Source organism: Hyaloscypha bicolor (assembly GCF_002865645.1).
Source record: "Hyaloscypha bicolor E unplaced genomic scaffold K444scaffold_182, whole genome shotgun sequence".
NCBI classification, from domain to species: domain Eukaryota; kingdom Fungi; phylum Ascomycota; class Leotiomycetes; order Helotiales; family Hyaloscyphaceae; genus Hyaloscypha; species Hyaloscypha bicolor.
The window spans coordinates 2610540-2626024 of record NW_020194684.1 but is presented as its reverse complement, the minus strand read 5'-3'; the positions used below and the strand labels follow the sequence as shown (position 1 = coordinate 2626024).

Below are 15485 nucleotides of genomic sequence, written 5' to 3'. Positions count from 1 at the left end.
CTGTTGTCCTACTGACATGGTTTCTATTGCGATTTCGGTGCTTATTCGGGAGGAGTTATACAGTCGGTCCGACACAACAAGGACCAAACGGTCCCCCTTTTTCGCCCATAACGACTTTTTAACCACAACCTGAATTAATTAATACTAAGTGATATAATTATAGGCTAGAATTAGGAGAATAAAATATATTAACCCTATTTTTGATACGATTCGTAGTTAATTAGTAATCGAATTTTGATGTGCACAAACGATTTATACTTTTTGACTTTTTAAAACGCGAAAGTATCTTAGGAAAATCACGTCCTTCTCTCCTTATCTTTAGATTCTCGTGTATATGAAATGGAGATCTTCGTGCCTCGACCATTGCTCTGATTACCCGCCGTTACAATTATACTATTTCTATTTAAATTAGAGTTGTGAATTATAAGCTTCTTTTAAAGACCTCTGAAAGGCACGTTTTACTATTAATTGCTTTATATTCGATGAAATGACCTCGAGAGGGCGTGTGAAATTGAGCTAATTTGAGGCGATTGCGTCAAATTAGTAGTCCGTCAACTGCGCGATCGATTTAATCGTGACCAGACGATTTGACCACATTTAGGTCATTAAATTAGCGAAATCGAACACAACCTTAGCGTCTTAGATATGGAAGGTTTGAGTTGGTCCCACTGCAATCGAAACGATGTGGTTGAAAATCCGGCCTTTCAACGTTTCTAATTGAGTCTCTGATTGCCGGCTCGAACTAATAGCTCACCCACGAAACCTTTGCTTACTTATCTTGCAACGTACTCGGCTTAGGATTGTTTATTGGCAGCTCAGTTTAGACCAGCATCTCCTCATAAGACGGAAATGGAAACACTTAGATCAAATTCCAATATCGGATTCTCAGAGTTATGCCAACGATGCTATACACACGCCTCTTCCTGTGCGGAATAACAATATCAAAGCTAAATATCAAAATAAGACTCTATGCTTCCTTCTAAGTCACGTGTGCTAGCGCATTTTAACACAGTAAATAGGCATTAAGAGATCTTTAAGTTTAGCACTCGACAAAGGAATGCAGATACTTATATAGAGATTGCGTCTTTTTCCCGAGCCAGTAAGCACAAAGCGGAACCCTTCAGAGAACAGAGATCCAAGTCTCAAGGGTCCGTCTGTCGTTCGAAATTGATCTAGTTGCAAGCAATTACATCCAGCCCATACAGGGATCGTTAATGACTCAGATCTCAGACGTTGAAAAACTCCCCATAAGCTTCGAGTTGCTGGAAACACGTGACCATTCAAGATCTGGTATTTAATGAATTGTTCAGCAATCCGGGAAGTAGTCGCAGCAGCTGTATCTCTCATTCTGCTGCGACCGAGGTCTTGCTACCGGAATTTTGTGTGCATCAGTCTTCGCAGATCGGAGTGGGAGGACGAGCCACTGGTGTTGATTGCCAACCCACGAGAATAAGAGTAGATTCTTGTCAAATTTGACAGTAAATTTAAATGTGAGGTTGCAATTGGAGGAAGCCATAATATGGTTACGATGGAAGGAAAGGCTGAGGATGAGAAGGTACCGATCTTGGTCAACCACCCTGTTGGGTTGGCACACGTGACCAATCTCTACCACCCTTTGAGGCATAGAGTTGAGTGGTCAAATCCAGAAGATAACGATAAAGCTCGGCATGAGAATTTGTAATTTACATTGCAATTCTGTAATAGCGGTCACTAAGAAATCCTATCGAGCTGATTTACTACAAGTTATGCTTATTCTCCAATACAAGCAATATTAATCTCGGATAATCCCATGCGTAAAGAAGCTTAAAGGTTTGAAGTTACCGTATTCCTTCCTTCTTCGGGCCAGCTAAGGCTGGCTATTGAGATTCCAAAGGTTATGTGATAACGTATCATGTGAAAGGCTTATGCAAACCAGGGACCTCAATACTCAATGTGACAGTGCTTGGAGTGCCCCATGCTGTCCAGACCGCAATAAGCCTGCAACTGCAAGGACGTCACCTAGCCACATAACCACACAAACCATGTTACCAAACCCTTGACTAACATCAACGTTCAGCTAATGCAACCATGTGGCTTGAAATCCATACAACAGTCGAAAATAATCTTCGGCGAAATAAGTGGGCATCGAGATATAGAGAGTAGTGTTGTCCCCGAATTGCCTCGACTGTCTGCAATCATTCGAATCTATTCACAGTTTGCCAGTTTGACATATAGCCATTTGCTTTTACCTTAGCAGGATGAAAACCATTGGTTTCTTCCTCGCTCTCTCACCTTCTCTACTCGTATCTGCTAGTTGCCACCTGGAGAGAGAGAATTGTCTCAATTCTTTTACGAGAACTTCCGTGGCGGCTTCTTCCTTCTGCAGCGCATACAACAAGTCCAGTCACTGCCCTATCACATTTCAGTGAGCAGTTTGGCGGGCATCCATCGAGACTTTCAAGCCCATACTCCTGCTGGATTACCGCCTCGACGACAACCTCATCGCGATCTTCCGTATCTCAACCTCCGTCGCCGCCACCCATTCCAACTTAAACAATATATGTCGCCATCACACTCCCAGCAAGTGCCGTTACAATTGGCCCAACATCTTGCAATCCACTAACCATAACGACTACGACTACCTCCACAGTCTCATGGACACCCAGCTTCGCGTGCAGCGGCTTCTACGATTTGATTCCTCCCTGCATACAATTCGGCCTCATTATTGAAGTCGGCGAGGACAACCCAAATGCAAATTGTGTTGGTAATGGAATTGACGACAGTTTCTTCAGCCAATGTGTCTGTAGCTCGCAGCAGAGCCGGCGGCCCGCTCTCTTCGCAAAACTGGATTGCACATCCAATGATGTTACTCTGGACTTAAGCGGTCTCGCTGCTTACTGCCAATGTTTGATCAATGCATCAGCTTGAGTTGATATGGTGTGGTACACGAGATAGATTTAGTTTGGTTAAGCACCTGAGGTTTGTGCTTGGCAAGAGATCGTTGTTGTGATCAGGATTCAAGGATCGTCTGTGCCTAATTACCTTAACATTGGAAGGTTCTTGAATAATAATACTGCACATTCATCATGCTTTAACGTGAACTAATACTATTGAAACCCAAAATAATCTAACACGAATAGCAAGCCCATAACCACGACATGCTTTCTCCCAGCGCCGAAAATCACTGCTTGTATCTCGCCAAACCACCGCCTAGTGATGATACCCCTGGGGTGCATTGTATGGCAAATATGCGTGAGGAGTGTCGTACCCTTGATCCGGCAGATGACTCTGAAGGGGCTGAGCTTGTTCTGAATGATACTCAGGTGTTATTTCAATATTTTCATACTGTCTCCTCTTCCCTCGTTAGACTCCATTCCATCCATGAGTATGGGCCGGCAATTCACTCACCTGTGCGCTTGTAGTCCATCCCTTCTGAGTACCTGTGCCCGAATTCTTCCTCTCAGCAAAGACTCGAGGGACACTGATAATCCCTCCAAGTATATCGATAATATTCAACGCTTGTCCGTAGGCTCTGATTCCTAGGAATCCTCCTTGGTAGCCCCCATGCCCTAGAGGGACTGCTGCAGCCCCATGTTTAAAGTAGTATTCTTTCGTTCTGTAGATGTACAGGAACAGGAGGGCAAATATGACCATTTCGAGACCGAGGATTAGGTTTGGGATTCCGACGGAGAGGTCTTCGAAAGTGAGTTTCGTGGTTGGCTTGAGGTCATTCGAGGAAGTTAGAAATGAGAAGATTGCCTAAGACAGATTAGAATTGCACCAAAGAAAGGAATATAAGCTGTGAACACACATTTTGTATAAAGTTAAGGAAAACAATTCCCTTAAATGCGATGAGCTTTGGAAGAGGTTTCCTCTGTGAGATGGTTGGTTTGAGGGCTTTGTAGAATCTGATTATGGACATAATAGCCACCGTGGTGCTAAGAAGGGTGATGACTGTAAGCTAGGCAAGAACGTTAACAATTTTGTTCACGTTTATTCGGGATAGCTCATACCCAGATGTGTGCGAAGTATAGTTTACTAGAAGTGGCACAATATGTACCCATAGCCTCCGTGATTTCGGTGACAACAAGGACCACAAGCATAATGACTGGAAATTGAAAAGCTCCGATAGTTGCCCCCTTTGAGAGGATTAGCAGGGTGCAGTGAGTTGATTTTGGTATATTGTAATCTTACTAGATATTGCTTTGTGGTACCTGATATTGCGATGAATCTTTGCCGTTCCTCGTCGCTTTCTTGCACAAAGGCACAGAGTAAGAGAAAGAAGCCTGCAAGCGCGAATGCTTCGTATAGGTCTTCGATAGGCTTCAGGTAGACGGCTGCGTCATTGAAAGCAACTGATAGGAAGGAAACGACTGCAAAAACAGGTATCACGAAGATGATTCGAATAACCCTGTGCATTATTAGACCCAATCTAGCAATTCTTATCAAAGGTGGGTTGACACACTGTCTTTGTTCTTTCGGGAGGGAGTAATGTGTGGCATGTCGGAAGATCAAGTAGAAGGACACCAGACCTGAAAATGCCATACACGCGCCTGAGACAATGACGATGAAGTGATGGAAGCTCAAATTGCCTACGAAGGGGACTTGAGCTGTATGGCAACGATTAGTGGTGGGGGGGCAAACTGCGGGCTTTTGTGTCATACCGGGATCTGTAACACTGACATTGGGACAAGTGTGATTGCTGGTAGAATCGTCATTGTTATGGAACAGGCCCATGATTTCGAGTTGGAGCTATAAACGGGTGGTCTTGAGAAGGTGCAGAACCTCTGATTAAGTATTGAACTTGATACTTACTTACGAAGGAGCAGAGGCTCCCATTATATATTTCCTCGTCGGATTTCTATCATACCTGAAGTTCGTCTTCCTGGCGCTCACGAGCTCGTTCAATTGGCCTGTCGCGAGCAGTCCGAGGCCCTCGCAGTCAGAAAGGTATCAGAAAAGCGTCAGAATGGTGGCTGACAGGCATCGCAATGCTGGGCAGTTTCTTCAAAATCTCAGATCTCAGCACAGGATGCCTGATTAAACATTTTTCAACGCAGTTGCAGATGTAGGCAATTCGAGGCTGAGTGCTGAAGAGAAGATTTGGTTGGAGAGTTGGTGCGTTAGGGGGTATTGGCTTGTCATCTTTTGCGCTTGTACGGATTGAGCATGGAGAGCGATCAAATCAGGTCGCCGCAGTGGACTCTCTCGAATTGGTTTCCCAAAGCGGACGAAAGTAATGAATCGCGCCAGATATTAGAGATGATAGAAATTTTTTGTCTAGTATACGGGTCTAATAGGGGTCTCTGAACTAATAAAACTTTATTCGCACTTCACTACCACCCACACAGTAGTATTATCTCAAGGTCTGGTGTTCCCGACCCGCTTCTATAAATCATAGTCAAACACAAACCCCCAGTCCGAGGGGCCCAAAAGTAGGGCCAGGCATGGGCAGCCTATGAGAGCTACAGAGGACGCGTGTACTAGCCACTTTTTCGATATCCAAAAGAGGAAATAAATAGTCGCCAAGTGAATCCAATTGTGGTTGAAGATCACAGGATGAGCTGAGCTCAGCTTAGCTCAGCTCAACTCAACTTAGCTTAATTGAGCTAAGGTGAATTGGAACGAAAGCTCGCCCCGCTTTCCCCTTCAGTTCCCACCCAAAGGTGCTTAAACAACGTATATTTATATCGAAATGTGTGCTACTTGAGCGGTAGACTCTAGCCCCTGTAGCGCGATCGCCTCTCATTTGATCTATGCTTATACCGAGGTTCGTTTCTTAGCTCACGTGCAAAGATCTTAGTTAAGTGTAAAGAGTATATCGCCAAATTTTTCTCTCTTATATATTATATTAAGGCCCTTATAAGGAATTAGTCTAAACCATTGAATAGATCTGTGACGGCGGAGCTGGAGCATTGGAACGAAGCGCAAAGATCTCCATTTCATGTCTTTTAGAATCTAAAGCTAAAGAGAGAAGGAGAGGAGTGAGGTGTGGTGGTACGAATATCGCGGCATAAAGTCATGTGACTTCGGGGCATGCCTGGCCGAGATATACTATTCGCCCCTACAGGCTCAGATTATAGTGGAGGCAGACGCTAGAAGTCCCTATAACTATAGGCCCAAGCCTTGTAATGCTATTTCTAGAGTATGCCCCTGCAGGTACAGGGACTTGGTCGCTAACGTGGCCTATAAAACCTCCAAGTTTCAGCGTCTAAGCGCTATAGTCACCGTGCCAACAGCATGGCGCTATAGCTATAGGGCACATATACTAAAGTCGAGTGACTTTATGCCGCGATATCCCTATAGAGAGACGTATAAAGGGCTAAGGCCGCCGGTTTGGTTGAGGAGCAAGGGTGGGGTTGTCGTAAGGATTTCAAATGGGAATATTGTGGGTACGGAAAGTATACTTCCTATAGAGATCTCCAAAGTTGGACACAGGCAGATGTCGTGCAGGGCTTTGGTATAGAGGATTATTGAAGGCGCTATGGGCATACAGGCGGAATAAGTCGCAGGGTTAAGCTAAAGTGTTGAAATGGTACGCTACCATAGCTAGCTTACTAGTCCTTCCAGTACCAGGTTTAATCACTAATTTAGGGTTCTCTACTCTCATTTGTCATGCGTTACTCGCCGAGCTTACCAAGCTTACTAGTATATCGTCATTTTGATTACCTTTGATTTATTAGCTAATTAATAATATATCGGAGAAAGCGGGCTCGGCATTACCGGTATTACCGAAGGGTAATGGGAATAAATCCCTTACTTTGGACACTTTTCCTCTGTTTCCACAACTCACTCTTCTGTATCTAGTCATTCTGTAGTCTATTAACCTTTAATATATCGATTTTCCATCAATAAAGAGAATAATCTCGGAGTGGATGTAAGAGAACCAACAACATTCCCTCACTCGCGATACTTCAAAATTCCTAAGGGGATCAACAGGTTACTTGTAAAGAGTGCGGAAACTTTACGGGCCGTCAATGCGAACTGAAGTTGTCAGCATCTTAACAATAATTCACAAATTGACTACATAAAGGAAGCATATGAAGAGACATGCATGAGCGGCCGTATCGCTGCGCCGTGTCTGGCTTACCGTCAATAGAATGATATAAGCGTTTTGTTAGCAAGAGCGATTGGAAACGTCATGAAAACTATGCAACACTTAGGCTTCGCTACTTGGAGCTGTGACCTAAATTTATTACGGGTGGGAGGAAACAGGTGTCATACAGAGTTCAGTACACATCTCGCCTTCAAGGAACAACTCCGCAAAGTCCACAATATGGAAGACGAGGAAGAAATTCTCGCCAAAGTGGGGTCGTGCCGGTTTCGCCGTTCGAGCTGGACAAATGTTTAGTGCGGCTTTTGCAGAAAGCTAGTAGATTGAAAATAAAGGGGCTTGATGCATGGAATGAGAAATCCGACCGCGTAGGGGATTACACTGAGAAGGAAGGAAGGAAGATGTACAATGGGATGCCAGTTTGGTATCCCGCAACAAAGGCTATCGAAGACAACAATGTTAACGTTTGATCAGGCAGCTGAACATGTCGAATAGTCTTTCCGCCTAGCAAAGCTTGCTTGTTTCTCATGTCAACCTCAAAGCCCCGAGCAAATTCAGTATCCACTGAGTTCATGAATTCTTGAAGCATTCCGAGCGGTTTCAGCGAACAGCAAACCTTGAGAAGACAGGGATAAAGTTGAGAACCGCTTCTTTAAATAGGATATACCCCTGGCGAAGGCAGTATTTCTTCTCGAGTAATCAAATTCTTACATCAGAATACGAACTGACAAGGAAGCGACGTCTCGCGTGTAGAATCTCGGCTCAGAAAGGGGGATGAGAGTCACACGATTGAAAGAACGGGGTTATCCATCAGAGGGCCAAATTTTCGGGTTCACGGTTCTTATCATAATGGCCTTCTATCCAGTGCATCCGTAAATAAGTCTCCTTCGACTGCATATTTTCGGGCACTTCTACGCCCTTTACCTGCGGTTGAGTCTGGCTTTATACCTATCATTATCAGTGTGCCCCCTGCAACACCCCTGTTTTGCTCGCGTAGCATTCCTAAAACATGGGTGTACGCCCAAAGCAGTAATTTTGGATCTCGACTCTCTTTTAGATGCATAAGCACCCGTTCTAGGGTCTGCCCAGAGAGGGTGCTTATGCATTTGAGAAATTGATTCCCTTCTATCCCCTTTCCTCTGCACTTAGCAAACTAATTTTTGCAATTTTATCATAAAGTAAGACTTTCTTTTTCGGCTATTCTTTAGCCCCCGGCACACGCACAAAAAGGTGGGTAAGAAGCACGTCCCTCTCTTTCCCCTTGTAATCGCTTAAAAGGTATATCCTCAAGGCACGCGCGTGACGGCGTGCCCCTAGCCTATTAAGGTCCTAGTATTAGTAGAGATAAGCTTTAGAATTCCCAGAATTAGCACGATGGCTTGTTCCAAAAAAAGATGAGTTTTATGTTGAAAGGTGCCAAGCTTATGGGTCTAGGGCAGCCAGGGGGCTGGGGGGCTAGTGGGAGACTAGTGGATTTGTACTATATTAAGGGGCTTCCCAGCCTTCGATAATGAGAATCAAGGTTTCCAACCACCTGAGTTTGACATTTTAAAGCCAGTTTCGCCTACGGCTGTATTTCGGGTTGCTAGGCGAGACCACGTGCTGCCTAAATTACATGACTCTCGAAGAACGTCCGCATCCATCCCACCTCCGCATTCCGGACCTCTCGACCATATGAGCGATTTAACTTAGGGGACTTTGAAGCCTCACAGCATTATTGAGCCAAGAAGACATGAAGATTTGTCGCATTCGTGTAATGTTGACCCTACGTATCACATTGTGATGGGGCTGGCACTCGGAGTTCACTTCAATCTTCCCATCGGATGGGTCCCAGCCTTTGGCGTCTTGGGAAAGCACGCTCCAACGACTCACAGTCGCCTTCAACTCAGCAAGGAATGAACCCTTTTCTCAACCTCATGGGACGTTTCGTTCCTCGACCAAAATGTCCGGAGTCGGTATCGCTGTCCGACCTACCAGCTAAAAACTATGACAGCCCCGGCCCATCATCATTGCATGTCTCGGGGATGATACCTCTGGGAACATTTCACTGCTTCTCTCAGCTACCGATGGAACTTCAATTGCATATATGGACATCAGCTGCAAGGCAGGAACCAGACGACGGATCGAGAATCTTCTCCCTGGCACTGTCATCTCATCGTTTCGCAGTCACCCTTCAAGACGTCAACACTCTGTACACCGTGACCTCCCAGCATCGCCCCCTCCCTGTCGTCTTCAAAATCTGCAGTAGCTCAAGAGAAGCAGCAAAAAGAGAGTACGTTTTGCTACCTACAGATGTCGCCACCAGAAGGAACGAAAGGAAGATGGTCTATGCGCACAAAATACATGACACATTATTTTTCCAGAGAGACACCGCTGACATCCCGGTCCGCCACCAATTTGGAGCTTTCGGTACCGAGATCAGTAATCTGGGTAAACCGGGGCACATCAGGCCGGAAGCCACCCGGCTGTTCTTCGAGTATTTGAACAGGTTCCGCCATCTTGCTGTCGATTGGCATATCTGGCGGGATTTTCAAGGAGAAGAGTACCTTCCATTGCAATGGCCTCGCATTCTCCACTCCTTGGATGAGATTCTAATTGTTCTGACGATTGAGCGCACATTACTAGTGCCGCTCTTCTTTCGAAGCATCACACCAGGGACTGTCAGAGGAGAAAGTGCCTCCTTGGTGATGTCGATGGTGGATGAAAATATTGAGGCTTTTCGGTTTGAGTTTCCGCATCTAAAACCTCCGAAGATCAAGGTGGTCGCATTTTGTGATGGTAATGAGTCATCTCATGGCGATGAGGCCTTTCTGATCGAGATGAGGTCGTTTAGGTCGAGGTTTCCACTACAGGTGGGCCATGTAAGATGCTACCTTTTGGTTACATGATTCTCCTACTTACATTATTTATAGTGATCCCGTTAGAAGAGCGACTCTCCATCTTCTCTCAGTTATGAAAGCTCAAATATTAGAAGTAGCCACGGGCATAATTAGAAACGAGTTTCGCTGGTTTCTCGTCTTGATTGGGGGAGATAAACCCATTGAGCCTCTTCCGAGAATTGGAATCATTGCCCTCTACTTCTGCGCCTGCAGAATTTGTTCAACTCTCCGAGAACAGATACCAAGAAGCCTCCCTTTTACCGTCAGAACTCAATCCTTCAAATCGTTCCTCCCGTCAGCAGTGCGGCACAGCTAGACGCCACATTTCTCGTCCCATTGGTTCCGCGGATCCAAGCTTCTGTAGCTGAAGATGGGGAGGCAAAGGGAAATTAATAAAGTTGAATGCCTTTAACGTGCCCTTAACGTTAGTTAAAGGGTCCTCTGAGGTGTTTTGTCCTCTTCCCCTGGGCGGAGGTCACGTTTTCGGGGCTCACCGCCTCCACTTGATATGGTTATATTTCTCTTGGGATTTCGCGCCGCTGCGCGTCTCGATTGGCCAAATCTTTGGCTCGCGCTATTACTTAAAAGAAAAAAGAATTATTAATTTATATTATACATTAAATTAGTTAATAAAACTAAAGTTGAGATTTTTTTTCAAATTTGTTATTTATTTACAGTATTTATATATAGGGACTGCTCAAGTTGCTCAGACAGGTGAGCTGGCTGCGCCAAGAGTGAGCCCGTTACGGAAAGCCGTAAGGATCAATCGTCCAAGCGAACCCAGCTGGTAGCGATGAGACTGTTGCTGCTGCTCAGATCTATAGGAGAAAGAAAAGTCTGCAAGCACTGGTGTGATACAGATCTAAACGAGTGCTGAACGGCGAGAAGAAACGTGTAAAATCATGCCGAGGATCGTGTAAGGGTAAGATTGTTACCATGAACTTGTTACAGTGAAAGTACCTCGAGGCAAGGTGTTTACATATTCATCTTGAACCCGAAGAATTCAGACCTGCCACCTGTCACCTGAGACATTCTGCAATATATCTGACTATACGCGTATCTGCATCCTCTTCTATCAGCGCTAATGACTGGCGAGGAGACTTACAAAGCAGACTCTATATTCTTGTTACACGAAGGCGGTCCAGCATTCTAGGACGTCATCAGAACACTCTCTTGCCAACCGAGAGAACACAAGAGCGGTGTATGGTTGATCAAGGTGACGTCAAACTCGGCGGACGGAGCTGAACTAAGGTATTTTTTGATCACAGGCTGTTGCCGAAATTCGGGCTGAACACTTCAAAAGATTCCAACGACAGGCACACGATATAACCAAAACTGAGTTCAGAACTCCAGGGAAAGTGTATTGATTTCTTTTGGCTTGTTTTGACGAAATTAAATCTTCTGAAACGGGATTGAAATTTGGAAGTGCGGCAGGTGATGTGAAGACCTGAAATAGCCAACTCGAACTTTTCGAGTAAGCGGAGAGAGCTAAAGGTAAGCTCCAGTAGAGGGTAGGTCTTCATTTCCCCCTTCGACTAAAAATTCTGCTAGCCATGTGTGATTGTGCAATTATGTCCAACCCACATGCCATAGAACAAAGTCCATCTCCCGTTGATCTCTTGCTCCTAGTCTTCGACGGCCGGCCAAGAGTACCAAGAAAAGACCACAACCAACTTAAGCCCAGCCGCGATCCATAAAACACCTGCAGTACCTATGGGACTATGAGCTACCAAGCCACCAGCAATGGCACCTAATAGAAGCAACACCGGAGCACTAATTCTGCGATTTCTGTCCGAGTTGTCTAACATAAACAGCTCGGCGTCCGAGAACAAATCACAGTAGAGGCTCGTCAACACAACGCTAGTGAGAGCGTTGTACCTGAGCGCTCTACTTGTAACTGCCTGGCCACAGCTCTGGAAAGCGACTAATGCAATAGGTACGAGAACGTTCCAGCCAATGTCGTCTTTCTCGTTGGCTGATGTAGCCCCCCAGGTGAGGATTGCGGCAGCTGCGATTATGAAGCACATCTGTGCTATGAATGATGCGCAGAGGACCCAGCGCCGACAAGGCATGAAGTAGCGGTGGAAGCGGCTGAAGCAGAAAGATCCGAAGCAGAAAGACATGAGAGCTACACCTGATTTAATCCAGCGTTGTGACTCGCTGGGTGCGGCCAAGCCGAGTCCGATGTAGACGGTGTTTCCTGATAAGCATTTGTCAGTTTTTGTGACATTATGAGACGAGATGGAACACACCTGTCTGCATAGAAACGAAGGATCCCCAGGTGGATATAGCTGCACTGTCAAGGAGGCCAGTGATGATATAGCACAGGAGAAGAATTACATCGGCTTTATCGCGAGTCACATCAACCATCATGTTCTTCCGCCAGCCAGATTTTGATACCGATATCTCGAGCAAAGGCTGCTCCTCGTCGGGAATTACAGAGGTCTCTGGTCCGTTACTTGCCATTGGGTTCCGTGAGGAGCCGTGTCTGCTTTTCCGCGCCATAGCGAGTTGGCGTAAAACTGAACTCTTCGCAGAGTATGCACAGAGGGTGTTTTAACATATAAGAATAAATAAAAGTGGTTTGCTATGCACCCAAACTTTAAATCGATGACAGCCTGTGACGGGAAGAACCCCGAACTCCGAACTTAGTCCCCCTTAATAATTAATACGTAAGCGAAAAACAGCTTAGCAGGTGCAGTAGTCATGATGCACCCAGCTGCGGGTCGCTTACACCCTACCACGGCACTCTCGGAGTGTGCAAAATGTAAATCATTCCTGTCGATCTCGAGTCATAGCACTTATGTCTTAAACTTTTCAAGCTTGAAGTTATCGGGACCTTCGGCTTTCTTTCGGCGTCAGTATTCAAGAAACTCGGTAACAGAAGCATCATCGTGGGGTTATGCGAAACAACCTAGGGATAAAGCTCAGTTGATAGCCGCTACATTTGGAATCCTTCGAAAACTGCCTAGGTATCCGGGGTAGGTGTTATATCTGACCAGATTCTTGAATTTCATCTTACATAAAGCCGCCAATCTGCTGCCAGTCGAGAAAACTATTTCGTCAAACTCCCTGACATTCCGACCCACAGACGTAGTTGCCCCCCCCCTTCTAGTCAATACGATGCAGAGCTGGAGCAGAGTCCTACTTTTTGCTGCCTTAAATGGGCTTGTACTCGCCATCCCCGTGCAGGATAGTCCTCGACAACGGCTCCTCGATGGCTATGAGCTACCTGCAAAGTACCGGAAGACAAACATCGCCCCGCCCTACACTCCCGGCAACAAAGACCCTCTCGACAGGGCCGTAGATGCTGTTGGGGATAATTTGGATCCCTTGCCATGGCGGAATGGGCTGGGGGCGTCGGTTCTTGGACCCTGGAACTGGGAGCGTTCCCGGCAGAGCCCAGATCTCGTGCGGCCCCCGAGTACAGATCACGGTAACATGATGAATATGCGCTGGAGTTTTGCGGACTCTCATGTCCGTATAGAGGTAAGATATTTCTCTACAAGAAGTTTGACCCGAATATTCAAATTTCATAGGAAGGTGGATGGACGCGCCAGACGACAGTTCGAGAACTTGGGTCAAGTGTCGAGCTTGCCAGCGTGAATATGCGTCTCGACAAAGGCGTCATCCGTGAACTGCACTGGCACAAGGAAGCGGAATGGGCATATGTGCTTGATGGAGAAGTCCGCGTGACCGCCCTTGACTATGAAGGCGGTAACTTCATCGACGATCTAAAGAAGGGCGATCTTTGGTACTTTCCGTAAGTTTGGGAGGTGAACCCCCACCCTAAATCTCAGTGTCCATGATTTTCACATTTTAGCTCTCCCTGAACAGTATTGATCAAGTAATTACTGACTCACGCGTTACATAGAAGCGGCGTGCCTCATTCGCTGCAGGGTCTCAGCCCTAACGGCACCGAGTTTCTCCTGGTCTTCGACGACGGGAACTTCTCCGAAGAATCAACTTTCATCTTGACCGACTGGCTAGGTAGGTCTCCAAGTCGTTCGTTTGTCCCCTTTACAGCTAACCGGAATAGCGCATACACCAAAGTCTGTGATCTCCAAGAATTTCAACCTGGCGCCAGAGATCTTTGCACACATTCCGGACAGCGAGAAGTACATCTTCCAGGGGTCTCAACCTGGCTCGATCGACCAAGAGAAGCCAACCGGCAAAGGCGTGAAGAAATCAAAGTACAACTTCACCCACAGAATGCTGGACCAAGAGCCGAAGCAAACAAGCGGCGGAGAAGTTCGCGTTACCGACTCCAAGAATTTTCCAATCTCGAAGACTGTAGCTGCGGCACACGTTACGATCGAGCCAGGTGCCATCCGGGAGATGCACTGGCATCCCAATGCTGACGAGTGGTCTTTTTTCCTCAAGGGACGCGCTCGTATTACCATCTTCGCCTCGGAAGGCACAGCGAGGACATTCGACTACGTGCCTGGTGATGTTGGAATTGTGCCGCGGAATATGGGTCATTTTGTGGAGAATATTGGGGAGGAGCCGATTGAGATGCTCGAAGTCTTCCGCGCCGACGAATTCAGAGACTTCTCCTTGTTCCAGTGGATGGGTGAGACTCCGAAAAAGATGGTTATTGATCACTTGTTTGCCAATGACCGAGAGAGCGGGGAGATATTCTGGGAGAAAGTTAAGAGCGCGGAGAAGGATGAGGTCACCAAGCCCAATTTCAGCTCGAATGAGTTGCGCGCGGATGGACTGTAAACAGCTCAGTATCGCAAACTATATTCCCTTTGTAACTTAGATAACGAAGATTTGAAGGACATTAAGGCGCTAACCAGTTCTCCCTCGGATCCAATACCCTCGGAGTTAATACAGTCAACGGAACACTTTCGTACCCCTCCCCCTCGTGGCCGATATTTGCTGCGCTACCAGAACTTCTTGCAACCATCTTAGTGATTGAAGGCTTCAAACTTGAATGGGAAGGCCGACATCTTTGCGCCGTAGTTGCGATGAACGGTTCTGCGGAGTGTCTTCTGGTCGATTCGAGAAAGGCAAAGAAGGAAAGAAAAGAGGGGGCAAACGCAAGTTCTGTGACCATGCGCTCTTGGTATATTATTAAAGTACAAGGAAACGGTCCCGTGGATGCTCTCTGCGTGGTTCTAGAGATGATACTTGTGCTACAGCTCTATTCGACAGACTTTGTACCGGAGCCAAATTACTTTTAATATGGGCCAAATGCTTCCGCTTAAAGTGCTTCGTCAAGTTTCCCGGACTTGCAAACTTGTAGGTGCACTTTCCAAACAGCAAGCTCTGCTCCCCTAAGCAGAGGACGCAAATAGTAGTCGTCTCCTCTGTTAATACCAATAATATCGCGTCGCTTAATCCTTGCTTCTCGGTCTCGGCGGCTACTAGCTACGGGTTAGTCTCCTTCGACGGCAGTAGACTCGCCCGTCGCGTAGATAACCTTTTGCGTACTAGGGCAGTAGCTCTCCCTTCCTGGAAGTAGTAATAGGCAGCGATTATATTAATAGCAGTATTGCGGCAACGGAACTCCTCTTTAACAGTCGTGCCTGGGAGGGTTATTACTATCTCTACTAAGCGCTTCTAGA

At 46.3% G+C, this 15485-nt stretch overlaps 4 protein-coding genes across 4 annotated transcripts; 2 read left to right on the top strand and 2 right to left on the bottom strand.

Moving 5' to 3' along the window:
• Window positions 1-3053: 3053 nt before the first annotated feature.
• Window positions 3054-5058, bottom strand: K444DRAFT_230418 (DUF300-domain-containing protein). Its single transcript, XM_024871219.1, has 6 exons — window positions 4445-5058; window positions 4174-4390; window positions 3993-4118; window positions 3791-3940; window positions 3388-3738; window positions 3054-3331 (listed from the first exon to the last, which is right to left on the bottom strand). Exons 1-6 carry the CDS (start codon window positions 4714-4716, stop codon window positions 3320-3322), a joined length of 1128 nt encoding a protein of 375 aa, XP_024728287.1. The 5' UTR covers window positions 4717-5058; the 3' UTR covers window positions 3054-3319.
• Window positions 5059-8656: 3598 nt separating this feature from the next.
• K444DRAFT_669206 (uncharacterized protein) lies at window positions 8657-10305 on the top strand (the record flags this gene model as incomplete). Its single annotated transcript, XM_024887495.1, has 2 exons — window positions 8657-9894; window positions 10126-10305. The coding sequence occupies exons 1-2, from the start codon at window positions 8857-8859 to the stop codon at window positions 10303-10305; spliced, it is 1218 nt and encodes a 405-aa protein (XP_024728286.1). The 5' UTR covers window positions 8657-8856.
• Window positions 10306-11537: 1232 nt separating this feature from the next.
• On the bottom strand, window positions 11538-12378 carry K444DRAFT_544335 (uncharacterized protein; the record flags this gene model as incomplete). The annotated part of the gene is made up of 2 exons (XM_024876042.1): window positions 11538-12112; window positions 12165-12378. 2 exons carry the CDS (start codon window positions 12376-12378, stop codon window positions 11538-11540), a joined length of 789 nt encoding a protein of 262 aa, XP_024728285.1.
• A 288-nt stretch (window positions 12379-12666) lies between these two features.
• Window positions 12667-15108, top strand: K444DRAFT_669204 (oxalate decarboxylase family bicupin). Its single transcript, XM_024887494.1, has 4 exons — window positions 12667-13401; window positions 13452-13675; window positions 13787-13902; window positions 13952-15108. Exons 1-4 carry the CDS (start codon window positions 13036-13038, stop codon window positions 14635-14637), a joined length of 1392 nt encoding a protein of 463 aa, XP_024728284.1. The 5' UTR covers window positions 12667-13035; the 3' UTR covers window positions 14638-15108.
• The last annotated feature ends 377 nt before the right edge of the window (window positions 15109-15485 follow it).

What these genes read in the sequence shown, in the direction of transcription:
- K444DRAFT_230418 (XM_024871219.1), bottom strand. Translation starts at nt 4,716, where the DNA reads ATGGGCCTGTTCCATAACAATGACGATTCTACCAGCAATCACACTTGT. An exon ending in TATACTTCGCACACATCTGG is followed by an intron (nt 3,941 to 3,992) that starts GTATGAGCTATC and finishes GTTCTTGCCTAG; the next exon opens with CTTACAGTCATCACCCTTCT. An exon ending in TCCTTAACTTTATACAAAAT is followed by an intron (nt 3,739 to 3,790) that starts GTGTGTTCACAG and finishes AATCTGTCTTAG; the next exon opens with GCAATCTTCTCATTTCTAAC.
- K444DRAFT_669204 (XM_024887494.1), top strand. Translation starts at nt 13,036, where the DNA reads ATGCAGAGCTGGAGCAGAGTCCTACTTTTTGCTGCCTTAAATGGGCTT. An exon ending in ACTCTCATGTCCGTATAGAG is followed by an intron (nt 13,402 to 13,451) that starts GTAAGATATTTC and finishes CAAATTTCATAG; the next exon opens with GAAGGTGGATGGACGCGCCA. An exon ending in CATCTTGACCGACTGGCTAG is followed by an intron (nt 13,903 to 13,951) that starts GTAGGTCTCCAA and finishes TAACCGGAATAG; the next exon opens with CGCATACACCAAAGTCTGTG.